General features: G+C 41.2%; 1 protein-coding gene across 3 annotated transcripts in view; it reads right to left on the bottom strand.

Annotated features, from left to right (window-relative positions):
* The window catches only part of grid2 (glutamate receptor, ionotropic, delta 2), a 523204-nt gene that overhangs the window by 216288 nt on the left and 287520 nt on the right, over positions 1-19396 (bottom strand). For all 3 annotated transcript variants that reach the window (XR_014801858.1, XM_084947220.1, XM_084947219.1), the window contains exon 3: positions 15674-15961. Coding sequence is in view for 2 of the 3 variants with exons in the window: in XM_084947220.1 (XP_084803346.1) it covers positions 15674-15961 (288 nt within the window). In the remaining variant the exon portion in view is untranslated. The remainder of the gene's footprint in view (positions 1-15673; positions 15962-19396) is intronic.

Raw genomic sequence — 19396 nt, 5'->3', positions numbered from 1 at the left:
TATTTACATTCCGGTGACCTCGCTCTGCAGCTGACAGTCTTTGCGGGCTGGACGGTGATGAGCTGAGAGGCGCAAATCTATTTTTTAGAGGAATAATCGAAGTTGTTTCTTGTTGGAGTGTCTTTCGATGTTCCTTTATCTTCTTGGGAGTCTCCCGTCTAAGTGGGGGCCAAAGGTCTGATGAATGGGGAGTTCCTCCCGACAAACGTCCTCCGCTCAGAGGGGTCCCACTCTGTGTTGATGGTATTGATCCGCCCGGTTGTTGCTTGCCGTAAGCCACCGGCAGAGTTTTATTGCTTTTGCTTTTGGTGTTCTCCTCAAGGCATCGGATTTTCATTTCCATGTCGTGGATTCTTTGTAATAGTTCCTGAAAAGCCTCGTCCGAGCAGAGGGCCATCCTCTGATCCTTGATTCCGTGCGCGGCCTCCTCGCTGTCTCCTGTGCGCACCCACGAACGCCACAGCTAATCGTCAGTAGCGCCAGCAGCAGGGCCGGCTCTGCGGCCGAAAACGGAGACCGCAGGCAGCTGGACCGACCAGAACCGGGGGCCGCTCGGTTTTCTTTGATGCCACACCTGTCTACACCTATAGTGATAACGAAGGTGCTCATTGTCTGGAGCCTCTAGCCCACCTCTCCCTTTGCTGCAGCCACATCTCCATTAAACAGGTGGAACTCTGTCTCTCCTGGTTGGTGTCTTTTTTATGCAAAGAAATTCTAAAAAGGCTTTGTACAGAAATGAGACTAAATCAATTGTTATTTAAAGAAACTAAGAAAAACACTCCTTGCCTAAATCTCTGGGGGAGTGGTAGGGCTGCCACAAACGATTATTTTGATAGTCGACTAGTCACCGATTATTTTTGCGATTAGTCGATGTTGTGGAAATTTTAATTACCAAAGCCTGCAGACATGATGAGTTGTAACAACACCTTTATTTCAGCTATCTCATGCATAAGGAGGGACGTCAGTCAGGGGGCACTGAAAGTCGTCTCTGATAATGAACAATTCAGGTCCCTTTTATACACAGTCGCAGAACAAAAGGCTTTTACAGTTGCAGTTCACACCTTGGCTCTAAACAGAAAAACTCTCTATCACCTGTGTGAATCTCCCCCACTCTGGGGTCAAGTCTTCCTGTGTGAGCTTCCGTCTCCTGGGAGACATTCACCAGTTTCTCACTATCTGTTTCCCGGCGTGAATGAGGTGTGAACCAGACGTACTAAACTAAGTAACATGAAAGCATTTCATCAAGACAATACATTAAAGGACAATACACTAAAGAGAAATCCCACAACAGTCGACTAATCAGATCATGCATCCATTGGACGTAAAACGTACAGCTTATTGCGCCAGCATGCATCAGCTCTTATATAACTATCATTAGCTTACAGCTTGAGGTGTTTAAGGTATGTGCTAACTAAAAATAAAGACAAGATGATAGTTTACTAAATTTTAATTAAATTTGCAGATTGTCTCGGTGGAGTTTAATAAACTCAGCTGTCTGCTCCTTGCTATCTATAATATAACAGGACACCGGAGTATATTCTCGAGCATCTCACACTTCTGATAATCAGTTGTCTGCTTGACGTTTATTCAGCTGTGTAAAAACGATAACTTTGAGAATGGACTCTATATTTAGGCTTTAATGACATTCCTGGAACATCAGCATCTGTCCTCTGGGAAGCAGGGAAAGCCGTGATGAGAGGTAAAATAATCTCTTTCTCATCACATAAGAAGAAAGAAGAAAACAAAAAAATTCAGGAACTAGAGAAAAACATCAAATCCTTAGAAAAAGCCTATGTGTCACACCAAGATCAAGAAATATTAAACAAAATACGCAAGACAAAACTAGAATTAAATGAAATTATTAATAAAAAGACTAAATTCTTAGTACAAAGACTTCGCCTGCAAAATTATGAACACGGTAACAAATCCGGACAATTTCTTGCAAACCAGTTAAAAATCAATAAAGAAAAAACAACTATATGTGCTGTTAAAGATTTATCTGGGAATACAATATATGATCCTAAAAAAATAAACAAAATTTTTAGGGATTTCTATGAAACTTTATATACACCACAAATAAACCCATCTAAAAACGAAATTGATCAATTTCTCGACAGCATAACTCTTCCAAAATTATTAGACACCCAAGCAATGGCACTGGATTCGCCACTGACGCCAGGTGAACTCCAGGAAGCTCTGATAAGTATGCCCAATAATAAGGCTCCAGGTCCAGACGGTTTTCCAACAGATTTTTACAAAGAATTCTGGACAATTCTGGCACCAGTTTTTCACAGGATGTTGCAGGAAATCAAAGAAAATGGTAGACTACCACCAAATATGAACTCTGCAAATATCAGTCTCTTACAAAAACCAGGCAAAGACCCTGTATTTCCTTCAAGCTATCGTCCAATATCCCTTATTAATGTAGACCTTAAAATAATCTGCAAAGCTCTCTCAAAGAGATTAGAGAAAATAACCCCCCTTTTAATTCATCCTGACCAAACTGGTTTTATAAAAGGTAGGCACTCATCAACAAATACACGTAGATTACTTAATTTAATAGACTACTCATGCAGTAAAAACATTGAAACCATAATATTTTCTTTAGATGCAGAAAAAGCATTTGACAGAGTTAACTGGAAATTTCTATTTGCAACTTTACATAAATTTGGTTTTGGACCCTCTTTCATAAACTGGTTAAAAATATTATATAACTCCCCAACAGCTTGTGTCAGAACAAATGACCAAACATCCTCCAGCTTCTCTCTTCTGAGGGGCACCAGACAGGGATGCCCACTCTCCCCTTCACTGTTTGCAATTTTTATTGAGCCACTAGCAGCAGCAATTAGACAGGCTACAACAATTAAGGGCATAAAATGTAAGAATATAGAACATAAAATCAGCCTTTATGCAGATGATGTGTTACTTTTTCTCCAAAACTCACAAACCAATATCTCTGGGGTAATTACATTGATAAATTCTTTCTCAAGTGTCTCAGATTATTCAATTAACTGGTCGAAATCAACAGTTCTTCCGATTAATTGCTCCTTCCATAATTCTTCTCCTTCCCCACTGCAATGTGGAAATATAACAATATTTAAGTATTAATGTCTCTCCTAAACTTTCAGAATTAACTAAATTAAACCACATCCCACTTTTAAAGACAGTAGAAGGCGACCTGGCCAGATGGAAATCTTTACCCTTATCACTCATGGGAAGGGTCGCCGCTATAAAAAATAATGGTCTTGCCAAAAATAAACTATTTATTTTCAATGATCCCAAATAAGCCATCACAAGATTGGTTCAGATCTCTAGACTCGTATATTTCTAAATTCCTTTGGAAAGATAAACCCCCACGTATCAGCTTAAAAACACTACAAAGGACCAAGGATAAAGGAGGATTAGATCTGCCTAACTTTAATCACTATTTTTTAGCCAACAGGCTTCAGTTCATCTCTAGATGGTTTAAACACACCCTCTTAGATGAACCTTGGATAGATGTAGAACAGGCACTATGTAATAACCTAGAAATTTCAGACCTACCATTTATCAGCTCAAACATCAAACGACATGAATGCTTTAAAAGCATCAATATTAGCTCTTCTCTGACAGCATGGTGGGAGTTTCTAAAAATGACAGAGTCTTCATTAATCCCATGCAAACGTACACCTATCTGGAACAATCCGGACATATTACAAAACAATAATATGATAAACTTTCCAGATTGGAGTTGCAAAGGAATTAAATACTTGGAACATATGTTGGAAGGAACAGACTTTATTTCGTTTGACAGACTAGTTACACAATATGGGATCAACAAGAAACGATTTTTGGAATATCAACAAATTAAATCCATAGTAAAAAAGAAATTTAATCCCAGTGAAGCTGAATTACAAACACCACCAAGTGTGGTACAATTTTTTAGTCTAAAACCCCCCAAATTATTGTCTAAAATATACAGAACACTTTCTAAAATAGATGAATCAATATCCCTTCCTATTGCAAAATGGGAAGCAGATTTATCAATCAACTTAGACCCAAACCTTTGGTCTCAGATATGCTTAAAAACCTTTCAATGGATCAGAAATCCCAGTTTGCAATTAATACAATACAAAATATTACACAGAGTGCACTATACTGGTCATAGGATGTCTTTCAACAGGATGTTCAAGATGGGCTATACGCCTTCCAACAACTGCTCACACTGCACAGCAAATACACCGGACAATTACATCCACGCTCTTTGGTTCTGTCCACCAGTTCAGAAATTTTGGCGTGAGATATGTGAAGACTTATCAAAGTGTCTGAAATGTAACATTCCAGCCTCCCCTTTAGTATGCTTGCTGGGCAACTTGGATGAGGTCACTGCAGAAATAAACACAGCCCACGTTGTTTTTACGGCCCTATGCATTGCCAAGAAAATGGTCCTCATTAACTGGAAAAATAAAAATAATCTTAATTCTAACCAATATAAAAACCATCTAATAGATCACATTAGTCTTGATACAACGTCTGCCATCACATTTGATCAATCCCTTTGGGCTCTTTTGATCGGCTTCATCACCTAGTGGGGGTGGGGGGTCATGGTTTGGTCCTGCCTTCGCTATTGTGGTTGATATGGGGGTAGGGACGGCCTTAGGGCGTCTGGGGAGTCCCTAGGGACGTTTCCCTAGAGGGCCTAACCTGGGGAATGTGGCCATGACCTGGTTAGGAGCTCTGGGGGCTCTTAGATGGTGTTTTCCTTGTGGCTGCGTACAGCGGAGATGGGGGAGGGTCTGTGCTGGCGGACGCTGGTTACTGGCCTGGTAGCCTGGCTGCCCCTGGGAGGGTCCGGGACGGGCGTGGAGGCTTGGGGGTCTGGGGGTGCTCCGCCCCCCGGTCTGGGGTGCTGGCCGGGCCTTGGGGGCTTGGGTCCTGGCTGTTGTGTCGCCGGAGCAGTGGGCGGGTGGGTACAGGGGGGCTCAGCCCCAGTGCAGGGGACCTCTGGTGCATCGGCCCAACTAGGGGGCTCTCTAACTGGTGGGGAGGTTGTTATATCTTTGCAGGTGGTCTCCTCACTACAGGAGCTCACTCTGCAGGTGGGGGGAGAGATATAGGAGAGGTGGAGAATGAACTCAACCTGGGTGTCTATTGTCTTGTGTAGTTTGGGAGATGATTGGATGATGGGGTGGGTGCAGTTTTCTCTGGGGTGGAGTCGGGTGGGCTGCCCCGGACTCTGTGGGGCTGGGCGGTGCTGCTGCTGCGGGCCCCAGTCCGGATGGGCCTGGGCCCCCTTGCCCTGGTGGGTTCCAGAGTGTGGGGGTGCCTACTGGGGTCAGCGGGGGAGCTGGCCCCAGGGAGGGGCCGCTTGCCCCTCCCTTTCTTCCCTCCCCATCCTCAGCTGCCTCCCTATTCCCAGTCTACCACACCCACCCACACACGCAGGGCTTGGGGTGCAGGTATGTCACCAGGGTGCAGGGGAGGCACTCCCCCTCTGTCCCCTTCTGGCCGCCTGTGCCTCAATTTTATTCTGCAACCTAGACATCCACATTACTCACACTCTCACATAACACATACATATAGGGCCGTGGGGGTGGGCACGTTTTACAGCATCCAGAGGATGGTCGGTGTACTCCAACCCACCTCTGGCGCTGGTGCCCTACCCTCAATTTTAAATGCATTTAGACACTAAGGGTTTTCGGGAGGAGCCGTGCTGCTCTCTGAGAGGAAGCTAGTACCATGCTCTCCTGAGTTTTAAATGCACTTTAGAACAGCACACAGCAACACTACATATGAGCGGGCGTAGGGAGGTTTGAGGTCTTCACTCACCCCGGTTCTGTTAGCCGTCAGGGCTGGGGGGCTGGGAGGAGGTGCTGGCCGTCAGACTGGGGTCTGGGATGCGGGGCCTCCCTGCTACTGCAGATAAGGAGGTGGTCCGCTTGCCTCCACCCCAGAGAGAAGGGTTACATCTCCTGGGTCTAGGTGCGGCTTGCCCCTCTGAGGGCGGGGGTACCTGGACCTGGGATATAGAGTATGTTTGGGGAGTGCGACTGTCTGTGCAGTGTCTATTTGTGTCTGTCTACACGTTGGGTGAGTGCCGAGTATTTGGTTGTGCATATGGGGTGGGAATGCACGTTTGTGTCCGCGTGTGCCTGTTCGTCTGTGTCTATATGTCAGGTTGGGTCTTAGACTCAACCTCTCTGGGTACATCTCAGGCCCTCTAAAGTACGGAGGCCTATCTCCCCTCACCACACTCCCTGCCGGTGGCTGATGCCCTCAGACGTTGGTGTGTTGGTGGTCCTTGTCGTCTGGGGCTGGGCGCTCATGTATGTCCCGGCTCACTCCTGGTGGCCGATTGGCGGGGCTGGGCGCCTGTGGCCCGGCTGGGCTCCTTCCGGGGGGTGGGATGCCCTCAGGCCTCTGGCCTCTGGGCCTGAAGCTCGGTCCTCTCTGGCACAGCTGGCTGCCGGCAGAGCCTGCGGGCACGCCACTGCAACCCCCTCTGGCCTCTGCTCCGTAGCTGCGGGGTGACCTCTCGTTTGGGGCTCTACCCAGCTCTTCCCAGGAGGGTGGCACGGTTCCCCCCCTTTGGTGGTCCTCCTCGGGTCCTTGTACTCTGGGGCCTCTGGATATCTGGGGCCTGGATCTCCTCCATACCTGCTTCATACCCTGGTGGACGGGGCTATGGCTCCCCACACTCCCTAGCAGATCGTTACATGGAGAAACTTTTGGAATACAAGCATGCTGATCCACACAGGTATGCACACAGGTGTACACACAGGTGTTCACAGACGCGGACTACACCTTTCTTGGCTGCTGCCTCAAAGCACATTGTGCGCTGTCTATCTTGCGTGCTGCACAATATCGTTTATTATTTAGTATCTACTGTTATCTACTGCTAGCTAGTTTATTGTGATGGTGCTGTTTTGTTTTGTTTTTATTATGTTGCTCTTTGTTGTTTGCTTTCTCTTCTGTTTTTTTTCTCCATACAGGTGATCCAGGTGTTTTGTTTGTTTGTTTTTTTTCTTTCTTCCCCCCCTTCTCACCGTCTCTTCTCCACTTTGGTTTTCTTTCTCTCCCTCTCTTTCTTTCATTCTTTCTCCCTGTCCTATCCCCCAGTCATGTCTGTCCCGTTTGTAGCAACCGAAAATAAAATAAATTCATAATTATAATAAAGGTCAATCAAATGGACCAATATGGCAAGGCCATGATGATCCACTTGGTAAAATAAATCTGCTTGGCATCTTTCTTGGCCTTAAGACAACAATTCTGATGGCTAAAGATCCAAACGGGACACAAAAAAACCCCCAAAAACGATAACTTTAATCTCAGCCAAACCGATTTATTCAGGAACAAATGTACTAAAAAATACCAAAAAAAAAGCCAAACAATAACATTTTTAAGTTATCTAAGTGACTTACATATCTTGTTTAACCTGAGTAGCGAAAGACGGTGGTGGGTTTGAAAACGATTTGCCGGGAGTCCGGTGTTCTCACGGGCTCTAGTGAGCTTTGAACCCTGGCTAGCTATCAAGCTGGTGGGTAACAGACGTCTCCGAAAACGTCAGAGCGCTTTTGAAAATATGTGATGTTTAGCAGATCATTACATGAAGGAACCTTTTAAATACAAGCGCGCTCATGCTCACAGGTGTACACACGAGGACTCACACACACAAACTACACCCTTTTTGGCTCCTACCTCAAAGCACACTGTGTGCTGTCGATCTTACGTGCTGCACAATAATGTTTAATATTTAGTATTTACTGTTACATTCCCATAGATCATCGTGATGTTGTTTATTATGTTGCTCTTTTTTTCTTTCTTCTGCTTGTTTTCTCTTTTTTCTTTCTCAACAGGTGATCCAGGTGATTGATATATGTATTTTTTGTCTGCTTATTTTGTTGTTTTTTTTGTTTTTTGCCCTTTATCCCCCTCCCTCTTCCCCGCTGTTTTTCTTTCCCTCTTTCTTTCTCCCCTTTCTTTTCCCCAGTCTGTCCCGTATTTAACAAGTAAAAATAAAATAAAATAAACAATAAAAGGTGAATCAAATAGACCATTACGGCAAGGCTGGGATGGTCCATTTGGTAAAGTAAATCCGTTGGGCATCTTTCCTCGCCTTTAGACAATAATTCTGATGGCAAAAGAGCCAAACGGGACAGGCAAAAAAAAAAAAAAAAAAGAAAAAAAAAAAAGAAAATATGTGATGTCTTGATAAACTGAGCAGATATTTGAGGTTTACACAGCTACATGCTCACCTGAAAATATCTGAAAACTTTTTTTTTTTGACCCACAATGAATAATAACAGTAATATTAAAGTAGCTGCCGCCATTGTTGAAAACTGAGCTGGGCCGCGTTATGAATTCTGGGATAGGTTGGGCCACGAAGGATACAACTGACCCATCCTTCAAATCTGGGGAAATGAAGGCCGCATTTGGAAGAGTCTTCGAATTTGGACAGTCTTCGTCGTGTCGCTGTAACGTAATCGGCCTACAAATGTGGGCTGAGGAGGATGCGGTTCCTGAATTTGCACACCGCTACGATACCGGACACTGCTTCTTCTTCTTTGGGGTTTAACAGCAGCTGGCATCCTTGTACATGCAGTGCTGCCATCTTCTGTTTCAGTTCGTTATTACACTCTTAGATCCTACTACTTATTCCTGCGTCTTTTGGGATCTTACAAAGCTTCAAACGACTTCATCAACTATTAAATTAGTCGTCGACGATTTTGATAGTCGACGGAATCTTGACAACTCGACTAATCGTGGCAGCCCTAGTGAGTGGGTACTTTGTCCCTTTAGGAGCAATCTGAGAAGAAATAATTAGCTCTGAGTGATTTTTAATATGCTTGTCATGCTATAAATATTAGAGGTGCAACGATACTCGCATCGATATTGAACCGTTCGATACAGTGCTTTCGGTTCGGTACGCATATATATCGAACAATACAAAATTTTTAATTTATTTTATCAACTTTTCTTCTGATGATGCTGTCTGTGTTGAGCGCTCAGTGGATCTGCGTTCGACTACTCCGCCTAGGCTGCAGTGTCGAGCGCAGATCCACTGAGCGCAGTGCAAGCTAGCAAGACAGAAGCTAAGCTCGTTCCCCACCCTCATTCAGATCTGGCCTTTGGAACTATTTTGGTCTTCATGTGAAGTATGACCCTGAAGGTAAGCATGTCATGGAAAAAAGTAAAACAGGTACCTGATATGTTTAATATGCTGCTGAGAGTATACCCCAGAAGAAGCGTATAGTATAGCTTTTATTTTGGAAAGAGCCATTTCTCTGTAATAAACTCTCTTTTCCAAAGATGAGTGATTTCTCGATCAGATAGATTTATTTTTTTATTACTTTGTTATTTCAGCAACATTAAATTTAAAAACTGTACTTTTGAGTTAAAATATATATTTATAATTTTAATAAATGACAAATTAAAAAAGCATGAACATTTTTTTGTATCGAAAAAATATCGAACCGGGACACCAAAGAATCGAACCGAACCGTGAATTTTTTGTATCATTGCACCCCTAATAAATATATAGCACTCCAATGATGGTGTGGAGATCAACCGATCATCTTCTTCCATTTAAAATGTAAAACAGGCATACTTGAGCAGGCATACCAACAAACTTAGTATTAAAGAAAATGTTAATATATACATAAAGTTGTTCTACGCAACCACCTTTCCCAGTGATGAAACATTTCTGTCCTGATGGGAGTGGTGTCTTCCGTGCCAGCATCTATGAATGATGAATAGTTTGATGAAAATGAAATAATGTGAATAATTTGCTGAAGCCTTGATAAAGTCAGATCTTGACCAGACCGAAGAGTAGTGATGGTAAATTTGATTCTTTTTACTGAATCGAGTTTTAATGAGTCACTCACCAAAGTGAATCGGGTTTTTGAGTCATTTGATTCACTGAGTCAGTCGACCAGAGAGTGCAAAAAATGTACATTTTCACTCAAACTTAATTTGTTTCTCTTTTCATGTAAATCCTACTGCTAAGATGAATGATTCTAAAAGAAAACAACTATTTTATAGAGCAAAAAAGAGCAAAAACATTTCTAAAATTAAGCAATTTCCTATCAAAATTGCTTAATAAACATTTATTTATTTTTATTTTATTTTAATATATTTTTATTTTTTATTTTATTAGTATTTTCCTTAAATGTGTTAAATATATATTTTCTCATCTAAATGTCCACTGAGCTGTGAGCCAGGGGGCGGTAATGCACCTTAACATTGGTTGCCAACCAAGAAGAAGAAGAAGCTGTGAGCCAGGAGGGAGGGGCTGAGTGAGTGAGTGAGTGATTCGTTCGCTCTATGATTCAGCACAGGAGGGAGGGGGTGAGCGAGTCCTGAGTGATTCGCTTATGATTCAGCACAGGAGGGAGGGGGTTAGTGAGTGAGTGATTCATTCGCTCTATGATTCAGCACAGGAGGGAGGGGGTGAGCGAGTCCTGAGTGATTCGCTTACGATTCAGCACAGGAAGGGAGGGGGTGAGTAGCTCAAATGTGCTGTTAGCATGTTAGCAGAGCGATGCTACTGTGAACCGAGGAGCTATTTTCTTGATGTGAGCTTCTACTCAGGGTTTTTTCTTCCAGTTCAGAGCAGAAATTTTTTTGTTATGATACTGGATGTTGTGTTTTTCTCCACGATTTTAATTATAAGCTAGATACATTGCTGCTAACAGCAACAGAGATGAGCCAGTGAGTCAGTTGGGCTTGTGAATCATGATTCATGAGTCAGTAAAGTGATTCTCGAGTATTGAACGATTCGTTCATGATTCGCGCATCACTACTGAAGAGTAATGGCGAATTATGGAGAGAGGTATGACAATGCTCCCCACCCCCATTATGAAAATACCAAATGAGGTCAAAGTATTCTTAGGGAAAAATATTCAACCCCTACTTACCCCCATATATCTCTCAATGTCAGAATGTTTCTGATAGAAAAAACACTAAGTAAAAGTGACTGAGTGATGGAATAGAAAAGTTCTGCCAAAACACCACTCGATTTACCATTTTCTTACTTTTTCTGATGTTGGCTTTCTCCTTTAATTTGTTACTCATCTGTATAATAACACAAGTGACTGCAATGTGCAGTGGAAAGTCAATACTGTGTTTCCAAACTTGGTTATCTTTATTGCTATTGTTTTTTTCATTAAAAAATAGACAAATTTTCAATTCTGTTACTTCTGAATATAAAACCGTTTTCAGAAAGAAAAATCCCAGAAGACCTAGTGTTTAAACACTTTTCTTTCCCCAGTTGACTGTGTAGTCAACAGTATTACAGTTCTTTCTTTCTTTCTTTCTTTCTTTCTTTCTTTCTTTCTTTCTTTCCTCAATGCAAGGTGGCATGACACTCTTTAGTGTAACATCAGCACAGCAAAGTCATACATAACAAGCTGTGGCAGCAGTGGCATTTTCACACTTTTCACAGTGCAATAGTGGGGAAAAATGGAACAAGGAGGTCCATGCTACTCATCTCGTCCACTGCTCCGTACAGAAAAATTGTTAAAAGGAAGTTTAGATGAAAATATGGTCGATTTGAAAGTATAACATTTTGTTTTAAAACTACTAACATACCTCGTTAGGCAGTACTCTTCAAGGTGACAGTCATTTTTAATTACAATGGACCTACACAAACCCACGTTTAGCACAGGAAACTGCAGCATTTACAATATTATGACATATAATTTGCAGAGTTTTTCTATTGACCTCCAAAGTAAATTTAGTGTTGGAGTCTTTGTGAGGAAAGTAATATGTTGATGCATATACGTAAGTGACTTCGCAATAGTCAGCCTAATGGCATATAGCTGTTTTTGATGTCACAATCTGTGGATTAATGAGGTCAAAAATTAAGTATATATTATCTGTGACCTCAAAGATAATATGGAATTCACTTGCCATTGGGAGAAATAAGTATTTGAGCCCCTACAACCCGAATTCTGAGTCCTGCAGATTGACCTTATGCCTATGTGGCAAACAGATTACGATCAATCAATCAATCAGTTAATCTATTATGGATACTCCTGATTGACACTCATTGTTTGATAAAGCTCAACTGTGCACAGAACCAGTTTCATACATCCCAACTTATCCACCACCATGGGCAAGACCAAAGAGCTGTTAAAGGATGTCAGGTACATCCTCTGTAGACCAGCACAAGGATGGAATGGGCTACAGGACCATTAGCAGGAAGCTTGGTGAAAAGGTGACAACTGCTTTTCCAGTTATTTAGAAACATCAACTCAACTAATCTATGTTTGTCAAGAGAAATGCTGAACATGACCCAAAAAACACCGTTCTGACAGTCAAGCACAAAGAAACATCCCTCCTTCCCTCAGCAAGAACACTGAAGATGGTTCTTTCATGATGACAATGACCCAAAACATATCGCCAAGGCAGCAAAGGAGTGACTAAAGAAGATGCACATTAAGGTCAAAGAGTGGCCAGAGTTCGAGTTGTCAAGCAGCAACTAAGAAACCTAAAGAATTTAGAGAGTTTCCGTAAAGAGAAGTGGGACAATATCCTGAAATGTGTGCAAACCTGGTGACCAACTACAGAAAAACAGCTTACTGCTGTAATTGGTAACAAAGGTTTCTCTACCAAGTACTAAATCATGTTTTACTTATGATTCAAATACTTATTTAACTCAGTCACATGCAAATCAAATTACAACTTTTATGTAATGTGTTTCTATGAATTTTTGGTTGATATTTTGTTGTTTGTAAGTAAGCGAACTTACAAATTCAACAGGGGATCACATGAATTTTTCCTCCACTCTAATAAGATTTCCAGTAACATTCTAAAAGCAATAAGTGCATTTATCCACACAGAAACTCATATTCAGCAACTGTATTGATTTTTCAGAATAAGAAAAAATAAAATGCTGTTAACCACACAGCACAGTTTTAAAATGGCTTTTCCATGCAGCTATAACCTTTTTCCATTGTGCCTAAGGTCCCTCTTGTCATTGGCTAACAGCAAAGCAAAACAAATCATCTTAATGTCAACAGGGTTTTTTCCACAAAGCGGTGCTCCCTGTGTTTTTCCAACGAGGCCAATGATCCTATGGTTCTGAGTGGATTATGAGCAAGGTCACTCAGTTGGTAACGACAACTGTCATTCTAATTTTCAACATACATCATATTTTACAGTTAGAATATTAGACACCTGAGGAAAAACTGGAAGAAAAATCACATAGGTGGTCAGAGAAGAAAAGGAAAATGGAGAAGAGAGATAAACCGTGAGAAGGGAGGGAAAAATGATAGAGAGAAAACGTGTTCTCAGTGTCCGGAATGCACCAGTAGAGCTGAAAATAGGGATTGGGACAGTTTCACCGTAGCTTCATTTGAGAGGACACACTTGACTGTCTGTTCTCTAAAGAACTCTCCTTGTACAGAAGCAAGGCCTTTTGGGAACATTGCTATCATCTTAAAAGACCATCTCTGTTTCTCTTTCTGCTTCTCTCTAAGTTTCTCCCTCTCTCTCTCTCTCTTGCCTCTGCCTTTTCTCCTTAAACAGGAGGTTAAGCCATTAGGGAACTGCAGTGATGTCTTTAAAGGGGCCTTCTGTGGCTGAGAGAACAGCATGGAGAAACCCCAGATTATCCATCTGATGAATCAGTGGTCACAGACGGCGGAGGGATTAAAGTGAAGTACCAACATGTGTCTGCATGCGTGTGTGTATATGTATCTTTTGTACATTATATTACATATAATTTTACTATATTACATGTAAACGGTACATTTGGGAGTAATTTTAGATTTAAAATGGGTGGTTTAACAAGTGCTAGCTTGAAAAGGTAAAAAAATCCACGTACAGTCATGATAAAAGCAAGGTTAGAAAAAACGTATCCCTGAAGGAATAAATATATCATTTCATAATCTGCATGCAATTTTAAAGACCTCGTGGTGTGTATGGAAGGCTTCCACAGGATTGCTAAACTTTGCATAATCAAGAGAGAAAACTAAACCTACCGGGTTTGAGTATAATGAAAGGTTTCGACCTGTTAACTCTGACAAAAACTTTTGGATTTAAAAGTTATTGTCAGACACACATTAGTTGTATATCTATATATTCAATGTGACACCCCGACCGGCCTAGCTGTTTCTACCAGAGGTTCTTTCCTATTAAAAGGGAATATTTTTCTTTCTATTGTCAAGTCTGAAGTGCTTCCTCGCAGGGGGTCATCTGATTGCTGAGGTTTTCTCTGTTTTTTAAATGTGTGTTTTGTTTTTATCACTGAAGACCTTGTAACATTAATCTTTCTCCACAAACTAATGCCATGTTAAACATTAGCTAACATTATGCTAACAGTGTAGCAGACTCATAGAGGAAGACTGTGGTTCTTAGCACACTTGAAATTGCTTTTGGAATATAGACTATCAACTACCAGACTGGATAAAAATTCTGTTTTCAACTGTTGTTTTATTATGCTGTTAGCATTAGCATTTCTAAAAGGGCACCATTAACAATGTTCAGTATTCATTCAGTATAAAATGCTTGGCAGAGCTGCCTAGTTAGAAGATACATTTTATGACCTACTGTTCTCAGTACACTGACTAAATGCTTCAACCTTCAACTTATAAATATGTCCACAGGAGTGATCCCATCGGAGTTCAATGCATACAACATATTGATTGTGTAAATTGACTGCAATGAGGGGAATGGAGCTCCATTATGGCTATGACAAGTAAATCAAGAATGAATCACCTAGGGCAGAAAGCGTATACATTGCTTTCTATGAGCTAAAGCTCTTAGTGCTGTACTTCAGTAGACCCACCAATGAATGATGTCACTGCTGGTGTTTTCCATTAGCAAGCATGATACCAAAGTATTTTTTTCTGAGTTTTAACCTATTAGAAGCTTTGCCTTAGTACCTTTATCTTCTGTATCACCTTTTGAAATGAAAGTAAAGATAGATGGTTGACCTGGAAGGAAAGCCCTACAATGACAGGCAGTCAATCTAGTGATGAGGAGGATAAATCAGACCAGAACATGCTCTTGACCCCGTGTAGACATATACTGAAAGGGTATATGGTATATGAGAGTTTGATCAAGTTTGTAACCTCAAACACAAGGAGAGGATCAACTGAGTAAAGAGATAATAGGTTTGTTGTAGACAAGAAATTGCAAAGGGTGGGGTCACTAATCGTACAACTTATGCAGCCCCAACAAACGTCATGCACAGATACTACAAAAAAGCAAAACAAAAAAACCCAACAACATATATATCTGCACACACACCAACAGCAAAAGAAATATTAGATTTCTGTTGAAGAAAACTGACCAAGGTTGACAAATCTTTTCGGCTCTTTATAAAAGGGACACAGGATGTTTCTGGTCTAATGATAGAATTAATGGACCAGAAAGCGTGGTCGCGAGATAAAGAAAAGTAACGCATCCACACAAACAGATGTGTCACTTGCATGAAGACACAGGTTGCCTCTTTCAGTGTGCCCTGGCACACGTATACACATGCATACACCTGTCTATCCATGTGTGTTTGGGCAAGAGAAGGTAAGAAAAAAACAAAAAGGAAGTGTGTCCATTATCTTTCTCTGTAATGTACTGTTGGAGACGGCAGTTAAAGCAGATCGTCTTCATAACCTACTAAAATGTCGCGTTTGTATGTAATGGACACAGACAGACAGACAGACAGACAGATAGATATATATTTCCTTACCGAAATCAGAATCATAGAAGAGAACAAACTTCTGCCAGCTATACTCAGATACCACTTGCATGATGACCTCATTGAGATAGACAGGTGGGCGAACCATTAGGGTGTAGTCATCTGTTCCAGGGACTCGACTGGTCGGTGGGCAGGCTGAACGGGGTGTTCCCGCTGGGGAGCGCTGGATAAAGAGGTGGGGGATGTGCATGGCATCAGCTAGAGTTTGAAGGCTGCCTGCCGACATGCAGCCAATTGAACTGACCAGAGCCAGGATTCCACGGTTCATCAGCTCACAGGCTAGCGGAAGGAGGGAGCAGACAAAGAAGAAAAAAAGAAGGCATATATTACATTTCAAAGCATAGAAAAAACGTTGTACTACTTGTTTTATTCTAAGAAAAATCAGCAGTGAAAGTATATGTCATACTGTTGACCCTAGGAGTCTTTCTAAGAGAGTAAGAGTGCACCAAAGCAAGGTCACCACATTGCAGAGTTAATTAAAGGGCCCGGAAAAACATTTTGGAGATTGTTTCCAAATGCACTGGACATTTATTATGAATACCAAGCTATTACAGTCATATGTTGTGTTGTCTAGAAAGAGAAAGAAGGAAGTATAATTAAACAGATATATGGTAGCAGAGTAGTAACAGTGTTCCCGTGATGTAAAACGCTATTAGAAAACATAAGGACTCATAAATATATCTATTCAAAATATGTCACTTTTGCCAGAGACTTTTTGTGCTCCGCTTCCTAAATTCTCCTCAGCAATGAGACACTTTGTGTGTGCTTACTTCACTTCTTATTCCTTCCTGTTAGGCCTCTAGTGCTATCAAATATACCTCTACCTCCTACCCTCTCAACCCACTCCTCTGTTATCTCCCTTCTTGTTCAAAACAGCCCCTCTGAGTGCTTACCTTTCAGCCCCAATCATTTCAGAGTCACAGTCTTGCAGTGATTTTTATTTTAAGTGCCTTACAGCACTGCAGAATACTATACAGTGTCCTCAGTTTGGAATCATCTGCTTTCCCGTGCCACATCCTATCTAACATTCCTCCTTCAGAATCTTTCGATTTTCACCTCCCAATCTTTCGCAACATCTTCACTCACCAGCCGCTTTCTCCATCATCTCTTGTTTACCCTCATGGCAACATAAACATTCACCTATCCTTGCTTCTTCACTCTTTTGACTCTTCACCTCTTTATTGCTTTGGTTTTTTGTTTGCCTCTCTGAAAGTCCCCAGCTTTCCCTCTCCCTTTTCCATCCCTTATCTATCCCGATCCTCATTTCATCCTCCTCTTCTGCTCCTCACTGCATCCTTTAATGTTAGCAGTGTTTATTTTACTCCTAGCTGACTAAAATCCTGTCACAGATTCACTGAGAAAAACAAAGAGCGGTGAAAGAATGTTTAAAGACAGTATAGCAACACAAACAGAGATGCAGACACACAAACTGTGAAATGGCAATGTATAAAAGCAAGTTAGCACAATCTAAAACACACACAGTCAGCCTGTGTAATGCCACAGGGAGTAATCTGTTGACACTGCAAAAATAAAGCCGAAGAAAGAAAGTGAAAAGAAAAAAAAGTTTCAGAAAAAGAGAAGCTCGAGGAGACAGAATCATTGTGCTGAGAGGGCAGAATAAAGCACTGCATGTGTGCAAGTGTGTGTGTGTGTGTGTAACATGTGACCTATACAATATGACAATGAATACCGTGTCAGCTGGTTGCACAAAAACAACCTAATGAGTTGGATTTCAAAGTGTTCAAAGAGGTGAGGATGAAGTCTCAAATCAGGAGAAATTAGTATGCGTGCCTGTAGATTTGTGTGCATGCGTGTTTTACTGATGCATAGCGTGCTGTCTGATTAATTTCTTTTTGTAGTTTAATTCAGTTTGTTTAATTAAATCAAGTTTAATTAATTCACGTTAGTTCAAGCATCACTGGCCTTATTTATTTACGAGATGTTACAGTCACCCTAAAACCAAATTCATGTCACTCTTTATTTGTCTGAAATTGTAAACAAAAAAGTTAACACAGAAGATTAAATACGTATGAGGGATGGTCTGCTCAAAAACAGTTTGAGTTGAAGTTGACTGACTGGCTGAAGTTGTCACTCAAGCAGTTCCAGGACACTGATCTGATTTTATGAGCAATAACTTTAAATATATGAACGCAAACCCTTTTTGTAATTAACTGGCAAAAACATTGTTGGAAGCAATTTTCCTTTTTAGCAATAGCTGAAGGGTTTATACCCAAAAAACCATTTCATTCTGCATTGATGTAGATGATTAATGTGTAGAAGCTAATACAGTTTCAGTCTCACTGCCCATTGTTCAAGTCCACTTTTGAGGAATTAATTAAACTCTAACAATATATGATTAAACTTCACAAACTCTCACCATGCTGCTTAGTCACAGCCTCTATTCTTAAAAATCATTGAGCCCAGAATCGATCTACCAGGAACCTAATGTTTGAGCACAGGTAAGTCCAGTCATGTCTAGTGAGCAAGTGAGCAAAGACAGTCAGATGGTGCAGCCTGTGCAGTGCACCATAGCCCCAGTCAGCATGTCTATCAAACAGAGCCCTCCACATTACACGGCATGGTTATACTTGCTGCATTTTATTAAAGTTTGTTGACATGTTATGGGAGTTGTACTATAGTTGTACTTTAAGTCATTGTGAACCAAAGGCCAATGTTTTTTAAGAGATGAGAGAGATAAGATATGCTTGGTCACGGCAGAAAGTGGACATATAATAGAATAAAATACTATGTCAAAGGCAGTGTAAATAAAATGTTCAAATGTCTAAATGCACAGTATAAATCTAGGAATATGCAGCTCACATGCTAGTTAATGCAGCCTGTGTTTGTGTGTCTGTGTGAAAGAGGAGGAAAGAGTATATGATGTGTGTTTGCTCAATATGATGTGGCAGTAAGGGCCTGAAAAATATCTGCACCTGGGCCTATCACAGGGTTGTTAGACCTGTGCGAGTGAGCCTACATGTCTCTGAATAGTTGAACACGTAACCCGAGTGATGAAGTCACGTCACTGGCTCCCAGTTCATTACAGAATCCCCTTTAAACTCTTTCTTTGAGTTCATAAAGCACTCAATGGTTTGGACCCTCAGTACATCTCTGACTTGCTCAGTGTCTATAACCCAACTAGACTCCTCAGGTCATCGGCTGAGGATCATAAGACAGTTCCCAGAATTAGATCTAAGTGTGCTGAAGGTGCTTTCACTTACTGTGGTCTTCTTCTTTGGAACAAGCTGCCCGCTGACCTGAGGTCAATTGCAATTGTGTCTACATTCAAAAATAGACTTGAAACCTTTTTATTCTCAGTAGCTTACAGTTAATAACTGTGTGAGTTTGTGTGCATGTTAATTTCTATTTTTTAGTTTTTGTCTTGTTTTTTTGTTTTCTCTTATTTTTGCCATAGTTTTAATGTTTTTATTTTTCATAGCTCACGTGAAATGGATTGTGCTATTTAAATAAAACTGGCACTGAGATTGATTTTTGAGCTGAGGACATCTAGTGAAATTACTCAGTCTGTACATGTGTATTATAGCTGGCATGCTAACTAACTTTTTTTTTTTAACTAGCTGCATTGTTCCAGTCTAGAAACAGCGCATTAGCCTAGCACGATCAAGGCTTTGGCTAATGGAAAGCTTTGCTAATCCATTAGTTATTAGGGCACTTTGGAGAATTAGTGCCCTCATCCCCTCTACATCACACATT

This window comes from Perissodus microlepis, chromosome 12 (assembly GCF_051167445.1).
Source record: "Perissodus microlepis isolate ML-2025 ecotype Zambia chromosome 12, ASM5116744v1, whole genome shotgun sequence".
NCBI lineage: Eukaryota > Metazoa > Chordata > Actinopteri > Cichliformes > Cichlidae > Perissodus > Perissodus microlepis.
The sequence above is the reverse complement of the archived record's forward strand: the minus strand, read 5'-3'. Positions and strand labels throughout refer to the sequence as shown.